The sequence below is a fragment of the Orbicella faveolata genome, unplaced genomic scaffold (genome assembly GCF_042242905.1).
Source record: "Orbicella faveolata isolate gen_17 unplaced genomic scaffold, um_ofav_v1 contig_2, whole genome shotgun sequence".
NCBI lineage: Eukaryota > Metazoa > Cnidaria > Anthozoa > Scleractinia > Merulinidae > Orbicella > Orbicella faveolata.
The window spans coordinates 17,083,421-17,102,780 of NW_028301547.1; the positions used below are offsets into that span (position 1 = coordinate 17,083,421).

At 38.6% G+C, this 19,360-nt stretch overlaps 1 protein-coding gene and 1 long non-coding RNA gene across 7 annotated transcripts; one reads left to right on the forward strand and one right to left on the reverse strand.

Annotated features, from left to right (window-relative positions):
* Nucleotides 1–637: 637 nt before the first annotated feature.
* On the reverse strand, nucleotides 638–16,644 carry LOC110061660 (uncharacterized). 6 transcript variants are annotated; one of them, XM_089289977.1, is made up of 5 exons: nucleotides 16,248–16,600; nucleotides 6,766–9,582; nucleotides 5,741–5,781; nucleotides 1,066–1,141; nucleotides 638–808 (listed from the first exon to the last, which is right to left on the reverse strand). In XM_089289977.1, the coding sequence occupies exon 2, from the start codon at nucleotides 9,572–9,574 to the stop codon at nucleotides 8,666–8,668; it is 909 nt and encodes a 302-aa protein (XP_089146103.1). In that variant the 5' UTR covers nucleotides 9,575–9,582; nucleotides 16,248–16,600; the 3' UTR covers nucleotides 638–808; nucleotides 1,066–1,141; nucleotides 5,741–5,781; nucleotides 6,766–8,665. The 6 variants fall into 6 exon arrangements, 3 of the variants coding, with proteins under 3 accessions (XP_089146103.1, XP_089146102.1, XP_089146105.1); XR_016207319.1 differs by lacking the exons at nucleotides 5,741–5,781; nucleotides 6,766–9,582 and having other exon boundaries at nucleotides 16,248–16,644; XR_016207320.1 differs by lacking the exons at nucleotides 5,741–5,781; nucleotides 6,766–9,582; nucleotides 16,248–16,600 and adding an exon at nucleotides 14,759–16,238.
* Nucleotides 12,435–13,736, forward strand: LOC149112197 (uncharacterized). Its single transcript, XR_016207322.1, has 2 exons — nucleotides 12,435–12,584; nucleotides 12,974–13,736. It is a non-coding gene; the product is annotated as an uncharacterized LOC149112197 (long non-coding RNA).
* Nucleotides 16,645–19,360: the final 2,716 nt, after the last annotated feature.

Consider the following 19,360-nt stretch of genomic DNA (forward strand, 5'->3'; position numbering starts at 1 on the left):
CTAAAATTAGGCCTTTTAACCCTTAAAACACAATCCTAAAAATTTTTGATCGCTCGGTAATCTCGTTTTTTCAGAGACCCAGGAGCAGAATAAGCGGGACAAGAGCAACTGCCAAACGTGCGAAAACAAAACAAACAAAAGTTTACAAGTTTGCATCGCTTTCGCCCGTTTCTATTCACTGCCTCCTGACCCGGCTATCTTCCCCTAGGTCTCCGAGGAGGGTAGTCTCGTTACCCTGTCAGTGATAAAACTCTTAAAGAGGACTAGCCCCTGCAACAAGTCGCGGGGACAAGTTCCGTCGTGTGAACCGGCAGTCTCTGCTTCAAAATCTAGTCGCAGGGACCAACTTTGCTCCTTGCGACTAGTCCCAGAAATTCAAACCAGTTTGAATTTTTAGGACAAGTCCCTGAGACTTGTTCCTCAAAACGCTTCGTGTGAACTGTTCGTGGGACAAGTCCCTGCGACCAGTCCCTTCGTGTAAACTCTTCAGGGGACTAGTTGCAGGGACGAATCGCACGGAATAGTCCCTTAGTATTGAAGAGGAGACAATCAACTCTTCAAGTTAATCTCGCGTTGATAGCACTCAAAACTTGTAGCGGCACGAGTAGTCTTTGGGAAGAGAACACAAGTCTGTTCATTCTCTTATAAAATATTTTAATTCTCCAGTTTGATTCTGGTGTTCGAAGTGTAAGTTTTCTTAACTGAATTATGTTCGTCGATTTTACTGCTTTTCTTGTCAGTTCAAGAGTTTAGCGATGCGTCTGTGGTCACGGAATATCTCTTAGTTGTCCAGTGCCATCTGTCCCTGCTTGGAAATATAATGACAATGTAACCCGTCAGTATTCATCTCTTCATTATCATTATTGTTCAGTGTTGCCTGATTGTGTTCAGCAAATGATGTACAGTGTGAAGAAATACGAAGAGAGACAGTTTCTAGTCTACAGAAGTGATTTAAAGGGACTTGTGTAAATGGGGCGTTAGTTTGCCATGTGGCTAATTGTGGTAGTTTTCAGCGTACCAGAAGAAGACGATAAAGTATTGTAAGAGAAAAGGAAGAAGTTTTACCACTGTCGTCAGACTTCCGCACTTGTAAAAACTTTGTAAAGAACAATATTGTTGTGCCAGCTCATTAAATCCACGCCTAGAAAGATTACCCAAAAAGAAATGAACAATAATAATTTAGGCCCAGTTCAGACGCCGAACGTTTCATGAGCCGAACCAAATATATTGAATTAAGTACATGAAAAGTTCGGCTTCTGAATCAGTTAAGAACGGCTAATTGAATTTGGAATGGCCCAGCCGTTCTTCCCGCCTAGCTCAGCCGGGAATTTCGGCTTTGGAACGGCTTTGATTCAGACGTCGAACTTTTCATGAGCCGAACCTAATGCATAACTTATTATAACGTATTTTACAAGCAGTTTTTACTTTGCCTGAAAATCGCTGACATTTCGATGTGTTTTGGTTTAAACTAAATAAAGTTCGGCGAATTAAGTTCGACGTCTCAATCAACAGGTGTACTTTTGATAATTTGGGTCGGTCCAAATTCGAATTAAGTTCGGCTCATGAAAAGTTCGGCGTCTGAACTGGGCCTTAGCCTTTTGTTTACCATCTATATTAGCGGACAATTACTGGCACCAGCAGAGAGCAGCTTCCTGAGGTATGGTGGCGCTTATGGTCTTTGAGTCCTTTTAAAAGCGTTTTCCGTCGTAATGTGCTGAACAGGTTTAAAAAGAATAAATTAGATCATACTAATGAACCATTCTCGTTAAGAATAAAATTAGGTATGTAAGGCGTGTTGTCTCTAAACAAGAGCTAAATGAAGTTTAAACGCACCCCTGCTGTGCCTCACTGAGCCTTTAAAACGCTTTATTTTCTTCTGTTAACGTATAATACGCGTACCAACAATAACGTTTGTGACAAAGACATTCAATAACCAGTGAAAAACTTGGAGAAACATTTCCCAGTTCTTTTTACCGTAAGAACTAGGATTTTGTTTTCTCGGGTGAGAAGCATGTGTCATTACTTATTTCTGTGAAATAGAACCACTCTCTTGCATAGCAAACTGGTACTTGTGAATCTCTTTCAAGAATTTGTCAAAACTTGATTTATTCACTGAATTTCGGTACTTTGTATAAAAACAAAAATTAATTACCCAGCTGTAAAAAGGGACAACAAAGACACAACATTCGGCATAGATGAACCAAAACCAAATCCCTAAAAGTGATAACGGGTTTCCTACTAAGAACAAAACAAAACAAAACAAACAAACGATCCCAATTACTGTAAGAGGTCGCCAAACTAGTTCAGCGTCGTCGGTTACCCACCTCCTAACCTCGTAAAATTGTCCAGAATGCAAATTTGAGGCACAAGAAAGCTTAAAAAAAGACACTGTACAAAACCCTTATGCTGAGCACATGGTAACAGGTAATGACACGCGGTATTGCGGAAAGAAAGAGCACTTCATCCGTCGCCGGAGTGTCGAAAAGAAAAACGATTAAGGGACGATAAAAACAAAGGATTTTTGTAAAATGAATTCAAAACAAACAAAGGACAACAGAGCGTGTCCTGATACACCCACAAACACCGCAACATGTATTTAAAGAGGTCTGTTTGGGCATTTGCGAAAAGTACCCTAAGGACGAATAGTTAGGTGTCGATCCGTCTTCATTATATGGACTCTTATGTGAGGAGCTCAATCAAATTCATTTGTGAAATACAAAATGTACTGGGTGATAAAACTAATAGTTTTAAATAACATAAACAAAAAAACCGTTTTGCAGGCGTCGTCACGAAGTCTGTAACATGGTGTTAAGTGGCCAACAAACGGAGTTTTACTACGAGAACAGTGATCTCGCGATTATTAATAGCACTGAAGAGACACTTCGGTGGTTTTATTGTCATTGTGGTCAACAATTATCAACTGTGTTAAAGGTAGGCCATTGTCTCATTGCATAGAACGAAACCTACAGCAGACTATCAATTTGCCAGCATCCGCGAAATTTTATTCTCTTTGCTATCATAAATGACCACCCAAGTCTTGCTCTGAGTGAGGGAAGTTCAAGAATCACGATATAAAAACGTGATGGGTGAAAGACGACCATACAACTAACGGTTTCAAACAGAACAAGGAAAACTGTTTCATAGACTTAGTGACAATCAAACGGTGTTTAACAAAGGGAACAGTGTTTGTGATTGTTTATAGAACTGAAAACTCACTGGTGGTTTTGTTGCGGTCACAATGTTCAACGTTAATTGTCAAGGAAAAAGATTGTCCTTCTTTCACAACAGGCAAAAGATTGTCTTTGTTTCACTACATAGAACGAAACTCATGGCAGGAGAACAATTTACCAGTGAAGTTTTGAGTAATTTTCCCTGTTTTCAAGAACTCACTTCTAAAAATCTAATTAAATTTAACAATGTAAAGAGTCTTAAGAACAGAATCTATCGTGCTCCGGGTCCCGGGGATAATGCGGGACGTGGAGCGTTAGGTCCATGCTTTGTAACTCTTTACTGAAATTCTCACACTTTCACGCGTTGCTTCATTTTGTTGTCACGATTAGCATTTTTCTACTTATTATAAATTCAACTAACAGCGCTTTGTACATTAATTAACTGAAGATGGCAGTAGGTTCTGTCGAAACTTGTCTTTGAAACTTAAAAGTTTTGTCTTTTTCTTTAAATTCTTGACTTGCCTTCTATTATCAAGACCATTAACACTGATATTTATATGATTTTATCAATGCTATCTCACCAAAAAAAAAAAAATAAAACAATAATCAGCAAAACAATGAGCGAGCTTCATTATCTTAGTTTAAGACAGCAAACGGAATTTGAATAGAAACTGGTTATTCATTTAGAGGTACGTAGACAATACGTACGCGTTTGCAACCGGAGCTTAAGTCCTTAAGTGTAGAGACCCCTCGTATAAAGGGCGGAACTCCGCAGCCTTCCTAATTTTTCCATACTCATCATACATATCAACTATCACGCTGTGCTCGCTGAGAATTAAAAAATTATAAATCAATAACACAATAGAACATAGTTTTATTGCTGAAGTTATCAATTTTTTTCAAAATTTTGGGATGCGTAGTTGATACCTTATTTACTTATTTCTCTTTTTCACTCATTTATTAACTATTATTCAGTTGGTAAGTTAGTATGTTTCAACTTTGATACACACGATACCTAAATTGGCGAGTTTGCATGGTAATTGAGAGAACCAATGAATCACTAAATGGTTAAATGCTTTCTTTCGAGAGTCAGACTATAGGTAATATAGCGGTATAATAACTGTCAGTATTGATAACTAAATGGAGTAGCCTTAATCTCCTGCTGATTTGGATATCAAAACCAGGCGTCCGAGCTATGAATAAAGTACGGTAGCCCCTTCTCACACATGGTTCACCTCGCACTCTGTGAATAAATTAGGCGTGTTATTGCTATTCCAGTTTATCAGTTTATCTGACAGCTGAACAATATAACCCGTCAAAACAATCCTGCTGTATTACTTCCCCGGTCAGAATTCCCAGCCAACGCGAAATTTCATTCTCTGCTCGTATAGAGTTGTAGGCGTAGCTATCAGTGCCAAAACAGGCTCACTTGTAGCTTGTCATAGCTAAACTGTCCACCAACGTGTTGTTGCGGGGGAAGTCTAAATTGTCTTTACAAAAACACGCCCGAATTGATAATGGAGCTGATAAGGATTTAAGGCTAGAGGACTTCTTGCTTTGTAGTATTGTTTTAAAAAAGAGACTGACCCTGTCTTATATGCAAGTGTTTACTTTGTCTTACAAGAAAAAAAAAAAAAAAACAATCCAATTTAAAGTAATTTAGTAATTAAAGACATCCAGTTAGAAGTAGATTATTAATTGAGGTGAACAGTGGAGCGGAAAATGTGTACCCGATATTACTGAATCACAATATTTGTGAGTTTACTGTTGGCCTCAAGTGTTTAGTATGGACGGCAGAAAAGAGACAGTAGACGGTGAAAAATGGAAAACACGCTGATAAGAAAGGCACGTGTACCTGTGACATCGTTTTTAACCTTTTTCTCGGAGACAATCATCTCGAAAAATAAAAACGTTGTTGAATACACGTCTATAAGTATTGGTCTAATGGTTCTTAAACCAAGTCTGTAGTCCTAGTTTTACTTGAAAGTAAAATAAACATTGTTTGAGCAACAATTTAAATGTACCCTTTTGTCTGTGTAAAAACAACGTGGTTTCACTCTTTTCGCAGTGTCCTCTTTCTGTTAGCAAACAGAAGCTAAAGTGCAAGCAGGTTTTTTTTTATTTTACTCTTTTACAGACGCCACGTTGAGGCGAGCACATTTCGGTGTCTGTATAACAGGTACTTTTGTGCTTCATTCATCGCCCATGCATGGAAAGATCTTCAAGCACGTTTTCTTTTGTTGCTTTTTTAACTAGCGCTCAGCAATGGGTCAAGCAACTTCATAAGAAACTCGAGCTTTTTGGAAGGAAACGTACAACATTCTCGCATTCGGCGCTGTTGGCTTCGAAAGAAAGCTATTGCGTGACTAGAAATCTTCTACAGGTAACCGGCACAGTGTCCTACATGGTGAAACCGCCATTAGCGTTTTAGAACTAGATCCGTTTTTCTTAGCTTCGAGGTTTTACTCTTCTATAAGCATAATAAAACCAAGTATAATCATTTAATCCCTTAGCTGTTTGAGATGACAGTGGGTGAAAGAACATAATAGAATTGGTTATTAATGGCGTACCTAATGCAAGAGTACACATCATCTACGTTTATCTTTCGACCCTAAGACCGAGAAAAAAAAATGAATCAATTTCTTTATAAACAGCTTTATAACACTATTTTAAGACAGAATAGTTCCTCAAGCTAGGGGTAATGAATTCCGAGTCATAGTTTTTTTAAACATAGCAACTATAGGGGGAATTCTGGCTGCATCTACACTGAGTTCAAAGCAAGATCGCGAAGGAGGCTATAAGAAAAGCATTTTGACACTGCCGTTGCTATGTTAACATTGGGCACAAAGAGAAGAAAGAACGCGAGTGTCATTACCGGTCTCTGCAGTGTTCAATTCTTTACAGTTCAATAGTTTTTGACCAAGATGGTCTCTTTATCGCCTCTTTATGGCCAAACAGAGGCAGACAACAGTAGCGAAGAAAGCATAATCTGTCTTTTCTTCACTTTTTTTTCACATCTTAGCTTCGAATAACAAACCCTTAGTTCAAGTACATGGTAAAAAATTATCATTTATTAGCGCCAGATGAGAACACTTCGCAGTATTCGTTCTTTTTATTAGACTATAAGTTTGCCTAAATACTTCAATTTCCAATAGGAATGATAGATAGCGTGTAACATTTGAACTACTAAAAAATCAACTACTTCTTGATTTGAGACTGGACAAGATCCATTAAAAAAATACAATAAATTCATCGATCGGTGCTGAGGCAACAACAGGTTTTGAGTGAAAACCGACACCTTTCCTAAAGCACGTTGTTTCAGTATTTAATTTAAAGGGCTTCTAAATCGCTCTAATTGTGTAATTTTCAAAAGAAAATGTTCTTATTTGCATGCGTAGTTGCACGTGTAATGAGCGAGCTGAGGTAAAGTCCAACGGATGGTGAGCATGTGCATCACGTGAAATATAGCTTGGGGTCTTGTCATCATATGATACACCACCAAACTCTTAGAAGTAACATTAAGTGGAATGAATGGTGATAAGTAACGAGTTTTAATGTTGCTTGAATTGTTGTTTATAATAAATAACTTTGTTACCTGAAGCTTGATTGCCTTTCGTGCTTTGGATTTCCTCTCGCGTTTGTGCGCAGTCTTAATCTATTTTACCCAGGTAGTCTATGCTTTGCTGAAGTAAACTTCATTTCCGAACCAATTTAACTCATGACAAAGAGTGACAGCAGAGCTTTCTTCTCTTTCGAGAGAGATGATCCAACACTGACACGCATGCGTTTTACAGCAACGCATGCGTACTAGGCAAAATCATGTATTTTTTTTTTAAGTTTGAAGAGATGCTGATGTTTTCATTCACCGCGTTTTATCGATATTTACCGCTTATACTGCCACAATAAATCTCATTCATTCTGTATTTTGTGGATTAAACGTCCCTTCAATGGTCAGTGATTTCGCGTAGCACGAAGCCAGTGACGTTCGTCGCTTAGTATGAAAAAAATAAAACAAAAAACACCACGTAGTGTTGCGTGCTATTGGTAGAAATACCTAATATCAAGTCAATAATGTCATACCGTATTTGCGCAGCTTTATGCAATAGAAAATCTAAAGATACATATATGACACAATAAAACCTATGACATGTTTAAATTTCCCTGTTGCACTAATGTATAGCGGAAGACGTTCCGTGATCATAAACAAATTACCGGCGAGGATGAACAAGAGTGGGCTGCAAACGGTAATCCCTCAATATTGACGAAACAAAACCTTTCCATTAGAAAACAGGCACACTGTTTGAAAGATTTTTCCAATGACGAATTAAGTCTTAATGCGTGGGATGGACATTATAAGGCCCCTTTTAGCTTTGCATAGTGCACACAGTGGAGCAATAATTGGACGAAATGTATAAAACAGTCCACCAACTTCTGTATGCCAAAGAAAATGTACTGTCAATTATAGCTCGCACCTTCGACTTCAAGGCAACTACGTTTATTTAGTCCAGAAGAAAACAAAACTAAGATATTTTTCTCATGACTCAAAATGTGGTCTTCTTACGTACTGGGAGGAGTTGAGAACAATTAAACACCTGTATAATGAGCTATGCCGTGAGGTTTCAGTTCAGCCCGAATGCCCTGACAGTTCTCACAGCACAGGAAGGAAAAACATCGCCCATTTTCTTTCCGTTGAAACAAGAAACATTATCATTTTTCCTAATTTGAATTTCCTCATACTTCCTACGATATTGTTCCAAAAATAGCCGAGCTTAACAATCATTTTTTAGCGAAGTCGCCGAATTGGGTAAGGAGACTGAGAGATAGACGGTAGTAAATGGTATAGACGCACTCTTACTGTTTAAGATTAACAGGAACTTTATCGATATCAACTAAACGAACCCAAAATGACCATGGAAAATCGCTCAACTGGCTGTTACCATTTGATTATTCAGATAATATGTAAACTCAGCCATTATTTTGACTTAAAAAGCAAGAATAAAAAAATTCTAACTTGGTTTCATCAAATTTTCATCGTCTAGAATACCTAGAGAGTATGATATGCATATAGCAAGACATAAAACTCACCCTTTTAGAAGCGTTAGTGTTTTTACAGAGTCATTTATTGTTGCTCTGAAATTTTATAACACAGAGTGTACGTGGATGACATTAATTTCCATACAGCATATTTTCCCCGGCTTTTCAACTCAGCTAATTTCAATTCTCATTCAAATGTCACTTTTTGTGCAAGTCTCTTAAAAATTGTTCAATTCTGCGTTCTAAGGTACAGTTATTGGGTTTGAACTAATACCTTTCCTTCTAGTAATCACCTTTTACAGAGCAAAATTCAAAGGGAAGCTGCATGATGAATTTAAAAAATCTTTACAGCTTCAAAACATCGCTCTCGTCTTTGTCTAGGGTGAACTAAACTGGTCTTATTTCCTTTATAGAACTTGTCTTTAGTAGCTTAAGTAGTAATAGTGAACACGAGTATAAAACTAATAGGGTGTTAAGGAGCCCGGGCTTAGAAAAGCCATGGCAAAAGGCGGTAAACCTGATGCGTCGTGATCAAAAGAAAAATTGAAGTAAGCTTGATCCGCGCAGGATGTAGGAGTTAGTACATACTGTGTGGGCGAAATGGGCGCCAGATAAAGGCTTTCGCCCTGAGATGGCTCGTGAGGGCTTCTGTCCGTGATATAAAGTTCAGGCACATACAGATCTTTAATGTCAATACTTCGCGTAAGTTCTTCCCCTGTCAGGAAATCGTCGCAAATAGCTTCTTCCGATGAAACAGAGGGCACAGATCCACTTTGCGACAGTTCTTCGGCGGGAATTTCTCGTGTCACACATTCGTTCCATCCTTCGAAGAAAGTTTCGAAAGCGGGGTTGTAAGGGTCTTCCGATTCCCCGGTCCTGGCGTGCACCGGATACAACGAGTACATGTAGGTCTCCATGCCGTCTTGAATCACCGGCTCTTGCCAGAATGACGGGGGGAGGTTTCTTTCCCGCAGCGAAGGTTTCTCAAAGTTGACAGCTTCTGCAGTCCGTTCAGATCTTTTGGAACTCCCTTCTTGTTTTGAGGAATTCCTCGACATGCCGTGTTTGTCACCGGCTGAGGTGTGAGCTTTACGTTTAAGAACGTCTTTTGGTTTCTTGGGGATTATGTCGTTCTTCCGCTTGGAATAGTTCCTCAGCTGTTTTTGTAGATATCTTCGGTGATTAATGTTCCTTTTGAAATTGGCTGGCTTTTCCAAGGCGGTTTTTACATTTCCAGAGGCCAAGTTCATAAAATTTAGAAGAGAACTTCCAGCTGGGACTTGATCTTCCTTCCGGACGACGGCACGAGCATCACTCGATAAGTTAACCAGGTGTTGCTCATTTAGCTTCGTTTTACCAGCCATTCCCATCTATCAGTCTAAAAATGAACGAAAATGTCGAGGAACTTTAAAGAAAGGTCCGAGTGGGAGGCAAATAGGTGTAAAAGATGTCCAGAGAAATTTGAAAGAGGCGTCCTCCGAACTCTAGTCTACGACAATGTGCCCAATAAGATTTAAGTCCGTGCTGCAGAAGTCACACGCTATTTATGCTGTTTGGAGGCACTATTTACTGACGCTGTATCGGTTTGTTAGACGTTTGTAAATTAAAGCAAGATATCAATTGTTCTGCAGGTGCACTCATTACATATGCGTTCACTCTACGCATTGTCACCGCCAATTGGTTCCTTTCCTTCTATGAAATTGCGTCACCTTCGCAGCAATATCTCTTTCATTGTCATGTTAATAGCTGAAGTTTTTTTTAGCTCCATTCATATTGTTTACACACTCTTGATTAATGTCTACCTAAAAAAGGGGGAAAACGCGAGGTTAAAAGTTCACGTATCAAGCTAGTACAACGAGAACAGCTGAAATAAACGATCTATCTGGTTATTTAAAGAAAACGACAAAAAAAATATATTGGACTGCTAAGGAAATCCTCAACTAGAAATTGACCTGCCTGTTACAACATGGTGCGGACTTTTAAGGCGGTGTTTGTAACTATGGCCTGTGGATTCGATAATTAAAAAGCAACTAGAGGGATCCAGAAGTGAGCAACTTAGTCAGGTCCTATTCAGTCATGTTACAAAAGAATGACCTCAGAAGATAGCTTCGACCCTTTCAATTTTTCTTCTTGATTGAGCATTTTACCATTTGAAATATCCCTTTTCTTGTTTTTATTCGATCTGCGGCAAATAGCACAACATACAACAAATATGTCGGTACACAAATATCATATTATATTAGCATTCGGGGCAACAGTCCTTCACAGTGTCAGTTACTGTGCAATGCCCACAATTGTATATACAGGACGAGTCTGTGCTTTAGCGAGCTATGACACTTTCCTTCAGTTTTCACGTAGACATGACTGATGCGACCCGTAACCGAGGAAGAAGTCCAAGAGTAAGAATGTATCCTACCGCAGTTTTTGTTTGGTTAAAAAGTAAATTGAACTGCTTTTGTTCGAGCCTTTGTGAACGCATGTGTTTATTTCCTAAGTCACCCCAATAGGCGAGTTATAAAATCATCTTTTTTGTATTCGCTTACAAAAATCACCATTTTCTCGTGAGACAAATTTGAATCATCATAATTTCTCTGCTCAACGTGGACATTTCAATGCCCAGATATTATCGCTGATCGTTTGCATTTGTGAAATTCTGAGTCCGCTGAAAGACCAGAGGGTTGCGGTCTGTGCCCAATGACTCTAAAATAGCTTGTTTGCGTTAATTCTCCTTTTTTAGCCTCCGCCTTTGTGAATCCAAATGAAAGCTTTTGTTACTCTGAACTGAATTATGATTGAGAACAAATACAATACACTAAAAAGACTGATCTTCTCGTCGGTGCGAATCTCTCCTTCGTTGTGCGAAGCAAGGTTTTATGTGCGCAAGAAAAAAAAAATGTGCTGATAGAATACTGAAGATAAAATCGTTTCATTTAAGTTCCAGGTGTTTTAAACGTGACTTACTACTTTTTACAAAGGAAATGATTTAGACAAAAAGCGTCTCCTCTTCGACAAGTCGTGAAAGGGGATCGAACAAAAAATAACTTATAATCCAGGGCGGAGATAGGATTTATTAGGTTTTGACTTAGCGAGACGACTTTAGTCGAAAATTCATTAAGCATGCTATTGCTGAACGCGACCTTGTATTACTTAATGAGTTTTAAATTAAAACGCTAATCGATCTGAAAATTATTGGCAACTTTTAGCGCGAATCAAACTCGTGAAAAGTCAGCATTGAAAGGCCGGTAAACAATGTTAGAAAATACGGAGGCAGTCGAAGTGACTAGAGATTGATCTGTGAATTTAAATGTAAATTGCAATCTCGGAGTTGAGTACAAATCATTCCAGTTTTTTTAAATGACGTTCAAAATGATTCCTTGTCCTTCTCGCTGACTTGACAAAAATGATTTTACACGAAATAAATCAGTGTTTCCTTTTTTCCTTAATCGTTGCAACGTAAACTTAAGGTTCCGTAGAAAAACAAACCACCGATGTTTTCCATCGACAAGTTTATTCATCATTCATGAAACATTCAGAGAAATTCTTGCAAAGAAAGTTGAGGTGTTGTTACAGCAACCGCATGGTAAATAAGCGGGAATTGTGTGTGGGTGTTAAAGGAAAAATTTAAATTTAAATCATTGTCGTCAATGTCTTCTCGCCATCACATAATTTATTATTTTACCACTAGCTCCAAAGCTTCGATATTTCTACGTTTCAGCTGTCTTTTTCTTTTAAGACTGATTAAATAGCCTCTATTTTATATCCAACATCACGAAAACGTGAAGAGTGAATGTGCGATTTAAAGGATTGAAAAGACACTTAAACTTTAACACATCGCATTTTCCTTTCCTTGTTTACTTTCGCAACATGATTAAATGATAAATTCTAAAGGCCTTCTATGCCCAGCTTGAATTAAAATAAGAAAAAAAAATGATACTATGAAAACAAAAACAACCCTTGTATGAAACGTTTTAATTTAAGTTTAAATGAAAAGTTTTAATTTGTGACGAAGTTATAAATTTTCTCTCTCGCGACAATTTGGCTCGAAGATGAATACGACCCGCAAACGCATATTCACACCAGAGAAAATTGCAAATGAAATGGATACTGATCAACTTCTTAACAAGGCTAATTGAATTTCTATTCTTGACCGCATAAAAGCAGAGCTGGTTAGGTGATAACAACTACACTAAAAGAAATAAAAGACTCATCACATATTCCGATTCCAACGAGAACTAAAATGAGCATGCAACGAAACAATTATTAGAGGAAAGCGTGATTTTAAATCAACGCAGAAAAAGGAAACTTTTCTTGACTCCCACAGAGTTAAACGCGGTTTGAAAACTTGACAGCCGAATTCATTGAATTAATTGCTCGTTTGCTGTAAGTATTGGGTTCTTGCAATATGAACTTCTGCTCACTCCAGGTGTGAGCACCTTACTTTGTGGCGTTATCACTGCCCACTCTCTTATCCAGAAGAATTATTTTTAAGGAATATTTTCTTGGCTTTGAAATGGCTTATGCTGTGGAGCCATGCTCAAGGGAGTGCGAAATAATTAGCACTCTCTGAGGAGTTTTTCTCACGTCCTTTGGCTCGTCATACTAGCTATCGTTCAGTGGAGCACACAGAACAAAGCAAATAAAACGTTCGCTTTTGTCATGTAAACCGCCTTACCTTAACAATGGACCTTTTCAGAATTTAGCCATTTTTGTTTAGCCAAGTTGCCATTGTATTGCTTCATAAGCCTACATTTTTTTATTCTGTTTCTTAGATGCCACTGGGCAGTGTGGGTAATTGGAAGTGATACTAGCTTAGCTGTGGGTGGTCACAGAATATCCCACAAAAGTATTAGCCATTGATGTTTGCAGTAAAAGAAGGTCTTTTCTTGCAAGGTTCGTCTATACACATTGTAATGATTAATCGTTTTGCTTGTGAAAATTAAGAGTGCTATAATACAATTTGAGCGTTGGAGACACATGGTGGGAAAAGTCTTTAACCGGTTTCCCATTATCTGAACATATTAACGACACCACCAGGCTAGAATTGCCTTCTAAAATAATCGGGAAAAAGCCGGATTGTTATCATTGTCCTTCCAACGCGCTTTCAGAGTGAGCTAATGAAAATAAGCACACGACCCCAACATGTTCCACGCACTAAACTCTCGTTTCGTCAATAAACCTCCAGCGAGGAGGGAAACAAGAAGTAATAAGGCCTCCCACTGCTAGGACAATAGCGGACCAATTTCATTTCACGGTATACAGGGAGAACCCTTACGGCTCTTTTGTGTAAAAGGCGAATATTTGAAAGTTAATCAGTATTCTCGGCGGTATAGTTGCCTAGGTAAAGAGAAAACCGATCGGGGAAGAATCTTCATTTTGACGTGTTAGGCTTTTCGTGGGCGCTGAGGCTTACAACAAGAAAATGCGCGAATCGTAGATAGATGATGCGGGTGATTTTATAACCCGTTTTGACTATTCTTTTGCGTTTTAATGTAAGAGGTAAGACAGTAAGGAATTAAAATAACTTCAAGTCAACTCTGCGGCTTTACTGATAAAACAGGGAAATGACTCCAGTAAGGAAAGCGATTAAAATCAAGTACGACCTTGATAAATTATACTATTACTAGAACTTAAAGAACCTACGCAATAGAAAATAGCGCAGAATTGCAAGTGAAAGCCTTCACTCCAAGACCATTCAGCTAAAAAGTTGTTCCACGCTTGTTACAATAGTATAAAATTTAGGAACATTTATTTTACATTTATCTCAACGACAACAGTTCACTGACAATACCCGAAGCACGATATCATTAATTTACAATAAAGAGTTTTAATCTGAAGCAAATATTACGATCAATGAGTGTTTTGTTAATCCTTCGTGATAAAATCGGTGAGAAACATCGCGACTGGCAAATTGCGAACTTTCGAGCGAAAGCGATCAAAATTTCAGTATTCTTGACCATCTCTTTCTGTTCTAGCTAACACAATGCCTATCACCCTTACTCGCATGGAAGGAAAGCGTTCTTTGAATGTTAAATCCATTTACTGAGCTCGCCTACATGAACGTTACTTACGAAGAAGGAATCATCATGAGACTGATCAGATAAAGATAAAACTCAAATTGGTTTTAAAAACACAATAATACGGCGCGACCACAGCAGGTACCAGGCAGAACCACCAGGATGTGGCGAGAAAAAACACGCAAGGGATTCGCTACAGTTATTGTACGGCACGCTGAGAAACTAAAAAGAATTCACCCTTATGGCCATCATTCGTCCTAATAACACCAAACCCGGGTTGTAGTTGAATTTAGCATGACGCACAAAGACACAATTCCTCTCGGCTTTCCGACCCATGCAACAGCGTCTCGCAACCCCTTTACTGATCTTTTGGTGACCTTCCATATAGCGATACTTGTGCATTAAGTTTTGTGCTTTTCTAGCAACTTAGACGAGCTACAGGTAATACACAAAAGGTTTGTCCTCGTTAGTAAGAATGCTCTCCTGTTAAAGAACAACTGAATGACAATACGGATCGTAATTTTGTTACTGCCGCCCTACCGCCATACTGTTGCAAGATCCATTTGACCGAGCGCGTCGTTCCCACCTTCTTGCGAAAAGATATTCGACACAGCGAACAAAACAGAACTCGAACGTCGATAGGCACAAATGATAAATAAACAAATTTTGTTCTTCCCTGCCCAGAGGCAGACTACGTTAGAATTTTACTGAGGACTTTCCTTCGACAAACGTGTCACAGAAATGTTTTCCTTTCATCGATGGGGCACAGTTTTTTTGCAAATTCTAAAATCCTTGATTTTTTTTTTGTATACACCAACAATGCCCAAAACATGCGGTGCAAAATATCATATGAAGTGTCTTCCTCCACGATAAGTTTTTAAAATGGAAAACGAAGAAGAGTTTTCATTTTGTAAATTCTCTGTACCGCTAACGTGTTGCTAAGAAGCTAAAACATTAAAATGCATAAGGTCACTTGTGAAGATCACAAACGTGGAGTTGAACGGATTATAGAGGCGAAATAAACACCAGCTTAAGTCTTTTTTGAAAGCTTAGGATTTATAACCACATTAAATTACGTGTCTGATGTCTTTGTGACAACGAAGAAATGTTGCCAGGATTAGTTTTCAGTTTGATCCCTACTTAACTTAATACCACTAAAAACTTCGCGACACCGGCTTAGGATTTAGAGACTGAGGAGACACTTTCCGGTAAAAACCGCCTGATTACTGTCTAGTAAATTCTTTTTTTAAACTTCACTTTCTTTCATTAAGATCAGACGGAGATTAAAGGCTACAGTTATTTTCAATGCAGTCTCGGAATAAATTATCGTGAGAATCGTTATCGTTGCAGCATAGTTAATTACAGTGAGCCATAGAAGAGTGCAAAGTGAAGAAATCAAGGCGAAGAAATCTGCGCATACTGCTTCAACTCATGATGGTGATGATGATGATAGTCAATACATTAACGAGCTTTGCGTCCAAATCTTAATACTGTAACACAACACGGTCAATAAGGGCGACTATTTAAGCCAATAAATCTGCATTTTCACTGTAGAATTAGTCGTGTTAGGATAACTTGAGTTCTGTCGCTTCCGCGTTGCCATTGAGGTGCTATTTTAAACCATCAAGTTAGTTGAGACACTGAGACATGTTACAGTAATATATTTCCTGACCCTACTAAACTTTCGGTCGGTGGTTCTCAAAATCGTTAAACTCTGACTTGATCGCGCAAGGCAAGATTGTAACTCGTGACTTGCCCTTGAATGTATAATTGAATTAACAATTACGTATTGAACTAAAAAAAGAACTTTATAGTTGAAAAGCGACTCGGTTGAAATAAAGCGCATCGGTAAAGTTCTACACTGAATGTATGGCCAAACAAGTCGTGTTTATTAATTTCCTGTTGAGTGTGGCACCTCATTTTATATGTTGCAGCGGCGTTGGGTAAAGACTGAAATAAAAGGCGTCCGTGTTTTTACATAAATATAAGTTCAACACAACAGTAATAGGTCCATTATGCTTGCACCTACCACCGACAATCGCGAGATGTAGAATCCAAACAAAGCCGTCCATAAGCCAAGCCTTGCTGTGTTGTGGCCACAGTTGTGCAAGAACTTGTAGAATACTGATAAAGAAATACCACAGAGCTGCCATCACTTGTTCTCGTAAAATTAAGGCAAATTCAGCTCTAAAATCGTGTCAGCAGGTAAAACAGTCGGTAGAGAGAACACTGAACTACAATACCCTCAAAGCGCTTGGGCGATGTTGCAGAAGCAACACAGACCTATGCATTAATACAAAAATAGACAGCACTTGTATCCTTTTTATATATGACGCGATGCTTCTAACTATCGAGCTTTGAGATGAGTGGCTGTCCAAAGACATTTTTTCCTGGCAAACGTTGATTGCCTTAGTGATTAAAGGTTGAATACTGCTCTAGTAAGTTAGGCTTGTATACAAGGACCATAGCAACTGCTATGCCCGACGAGAAATTTCACTATCTCCGGGAGTTTCTGTGGATATTTCAATTCAGCGTGCAAGAAGAACAAGTCCTGTTGCGGAGTACCCCTACTACCCGCAGTATACATGTCGTGCACGATTGTAACTTGCTCTGAGAAAGTCAAGATAGTTCAAACTATAGCGATGGGAAGTTTGCAATGGACAGGCAGCTTACTGCTGTTCTACAGCTTGGCAGGGCCGATCTACAACCGCGGGGTATAACGAGCACTTTTAATAAGAGTGAACAACGAGGCAGAGAAAAGGCATAATTAATGAAAGACACGTCAAACAATGGTTCGCCTGTGTCTAAAATACGCGCATATGACCCTGAACTGAACAACTAGTCCAAAGAAATGTCGTGTCATTTTTAGTGAAAAAAGTGCTAAAGGATACTCAAGGTTTTTGTGCAGAATATAATAATATTGTCCCTGGTATTCACACGTCTTTTGTAATCCAAAATCTGCCCTCCAGGTTAATATTGGAATAACCGCTGGGGGCTCCTTCAGCGTGGAGTTACCAGAGAAGCCTGCGAGCAAGCTCTCGGGGTAGGGTTGTAAGAGACCGCTCGCAATTCATACTGGATTATATGTGACTCTTATTAAAAAGCGTTACAATGTTTCTGAAATTGTTGCGAATAAGTTAACGCAGGTGTTTGTCAAGCATGGACCAATATTATCGTTCCTTAGTTGTAGAGAATCACCGACTTCCTGCACTTTTGTATACTAAGCTATTTCTTGCGGAACGAGTAAATATTGAAAATTGTCGAGGGTCTGTTATACTTATATTTACGTAGTGTGACGATCTGGTCTGTTCAGCTCTCTACAGGCACTCAAAGCTGAGTGCTGCGATCTTCGACCACATTTTATGACTTGGACGGACTTAAGTTACATGAATTCAAGTTAAATTCTTTATATTACCGAGAGAAATAATAAAAAAAAAAACATCTATGCGCTGGGGGGGAACCAACACTTGGAGTTTGTAAGAGGTGCATAATTAACCATGGAAGCTGCTGCATATTTCAGTTGAGTTCCTCTCCAGGACTTAACTCATTGCAAAAGGTAAAAAACTCAATAAAATAGAGATGCTTCAATGAAGTTTGTTTTTCCCAAAAGGTTTGTGAGTTGTTCCACAAAATTATGTAACCATTAATGATGCAATTCCTGGAGCCATCCAATTGATTTATTCAAGGTGCGTTAACCGAATTTTTAGAAGTCAGGATCTCGTCTCACTGTGAATTCCATCTTAACTGACATAAATACTTCATCATTCTTTCTCACAAACACTCGTCGTATTTCAAGTTCTAGCCTGTATGAATTCATAGCGGATTTTCCATCGAAAACGAGTCATCCGTCGGAGTTTCCTGTTGTTACTGACGGGAAAAGAGAATGGATTGATTAATTTAAGATCGGTTTCTCGTCCTTCACTAAATCCATATTTGGCCGTATATCAGACAAGTTATTCGTTTCATGATTGGAGTTTCTCGTCCAAGACGGTTTTCAGTCATTTATTAAACAAGAAAGATATCAGTCAGTTTAACGCAGCGGGCAGGTAGTATAATTCCCTGCATCATTTTGTATAGGCGTTTTATCCCTGTGCTTATTTACGATCATCTTCTCCTTTTAATTTGAAACGAAATCGTTAACTAAAGGGGTACTAGCTTGGCGAAACATTCCTAAGCCGATTTGAAAATTGCTAGTATTTAGGGAGTATGACTTATACCATGTAAAGCGTCAAATCTGTTGCTCCCTTCAGCGTGACATCATTCAAATTGTGGTGACTGCTGGTCTGAAATATATGATGTTGATGACTTCTAGGAAATAATTTTACATATCTGTAGGCTACACGCTCCTCAGTTGGAATGAGAAGAAACTAAGAGCATAACCTATTAACCCGATTAAACAATGGACCGTTTTCACGTCGGCCATTATGGTGTTCACAACAAAAAGAAATTTTTGGATAAGAAAAGAACTTATTTCTCAAAGGAAAGAAATTTCACTTTTGGGATATCCAACTGCCGTGAGGTCAATCTGAGGCCATTTTCGATATATCAAAATTCTAAATTGGCTCCGAGGCTTGTGGGAATTGAATTAAATAAAGGAATGGCATTGAAGTTGAGGGATGAATAACTTATTTCCGTTTTTTGTTCCCCGATACCTCGTAGCCAAGTTAGAATTTTGATATATCGAAATTGGCCTATTAAAAACTACTCTGTACGAAAGTGATAGTGACTATAGTTACAACAAATGCAAAACCGAAGGCTGAGATAAGAGGAATATTAATCTTAGAAACAAGTTATCGAAAGCAATTTAACTCTGTGCTTCCCTCTGAAAACCCCTTTGTCATTTCCATCATTAGCGCTGAGACCTGAAAACTCGGGTTGTAAGAGCTAGAAAAGGTTTGGCACGGCAGGCATGAAGAATTTAGTATCCACACGGAACAAAAATACTTCTATGCACAAAGGTACCACGTTTAGTACGCCGACTACTGTAACAAGAGACTGTCCAATTATACTTGAGAAACAGTTGCATAAACAAGGCCTTATCTTTCATCACGATCTACAACTAAAGCTTAAGTATTTCTAAAGAAGATACAAGATTATAGAATAAAGATCGTTGACTTTCGTAATCTCGTTTCATTCTCTGTT

Excerpts from the sequence above, each read along its gene's own strand:
- LOC110061660 (XM_089289977.1), bottom strand. The coding sequence starts at position 9,574 with ATGGGAATGGCTGGTAAAACGAAGCTAAATGAGCAACACCTGGTTAAC.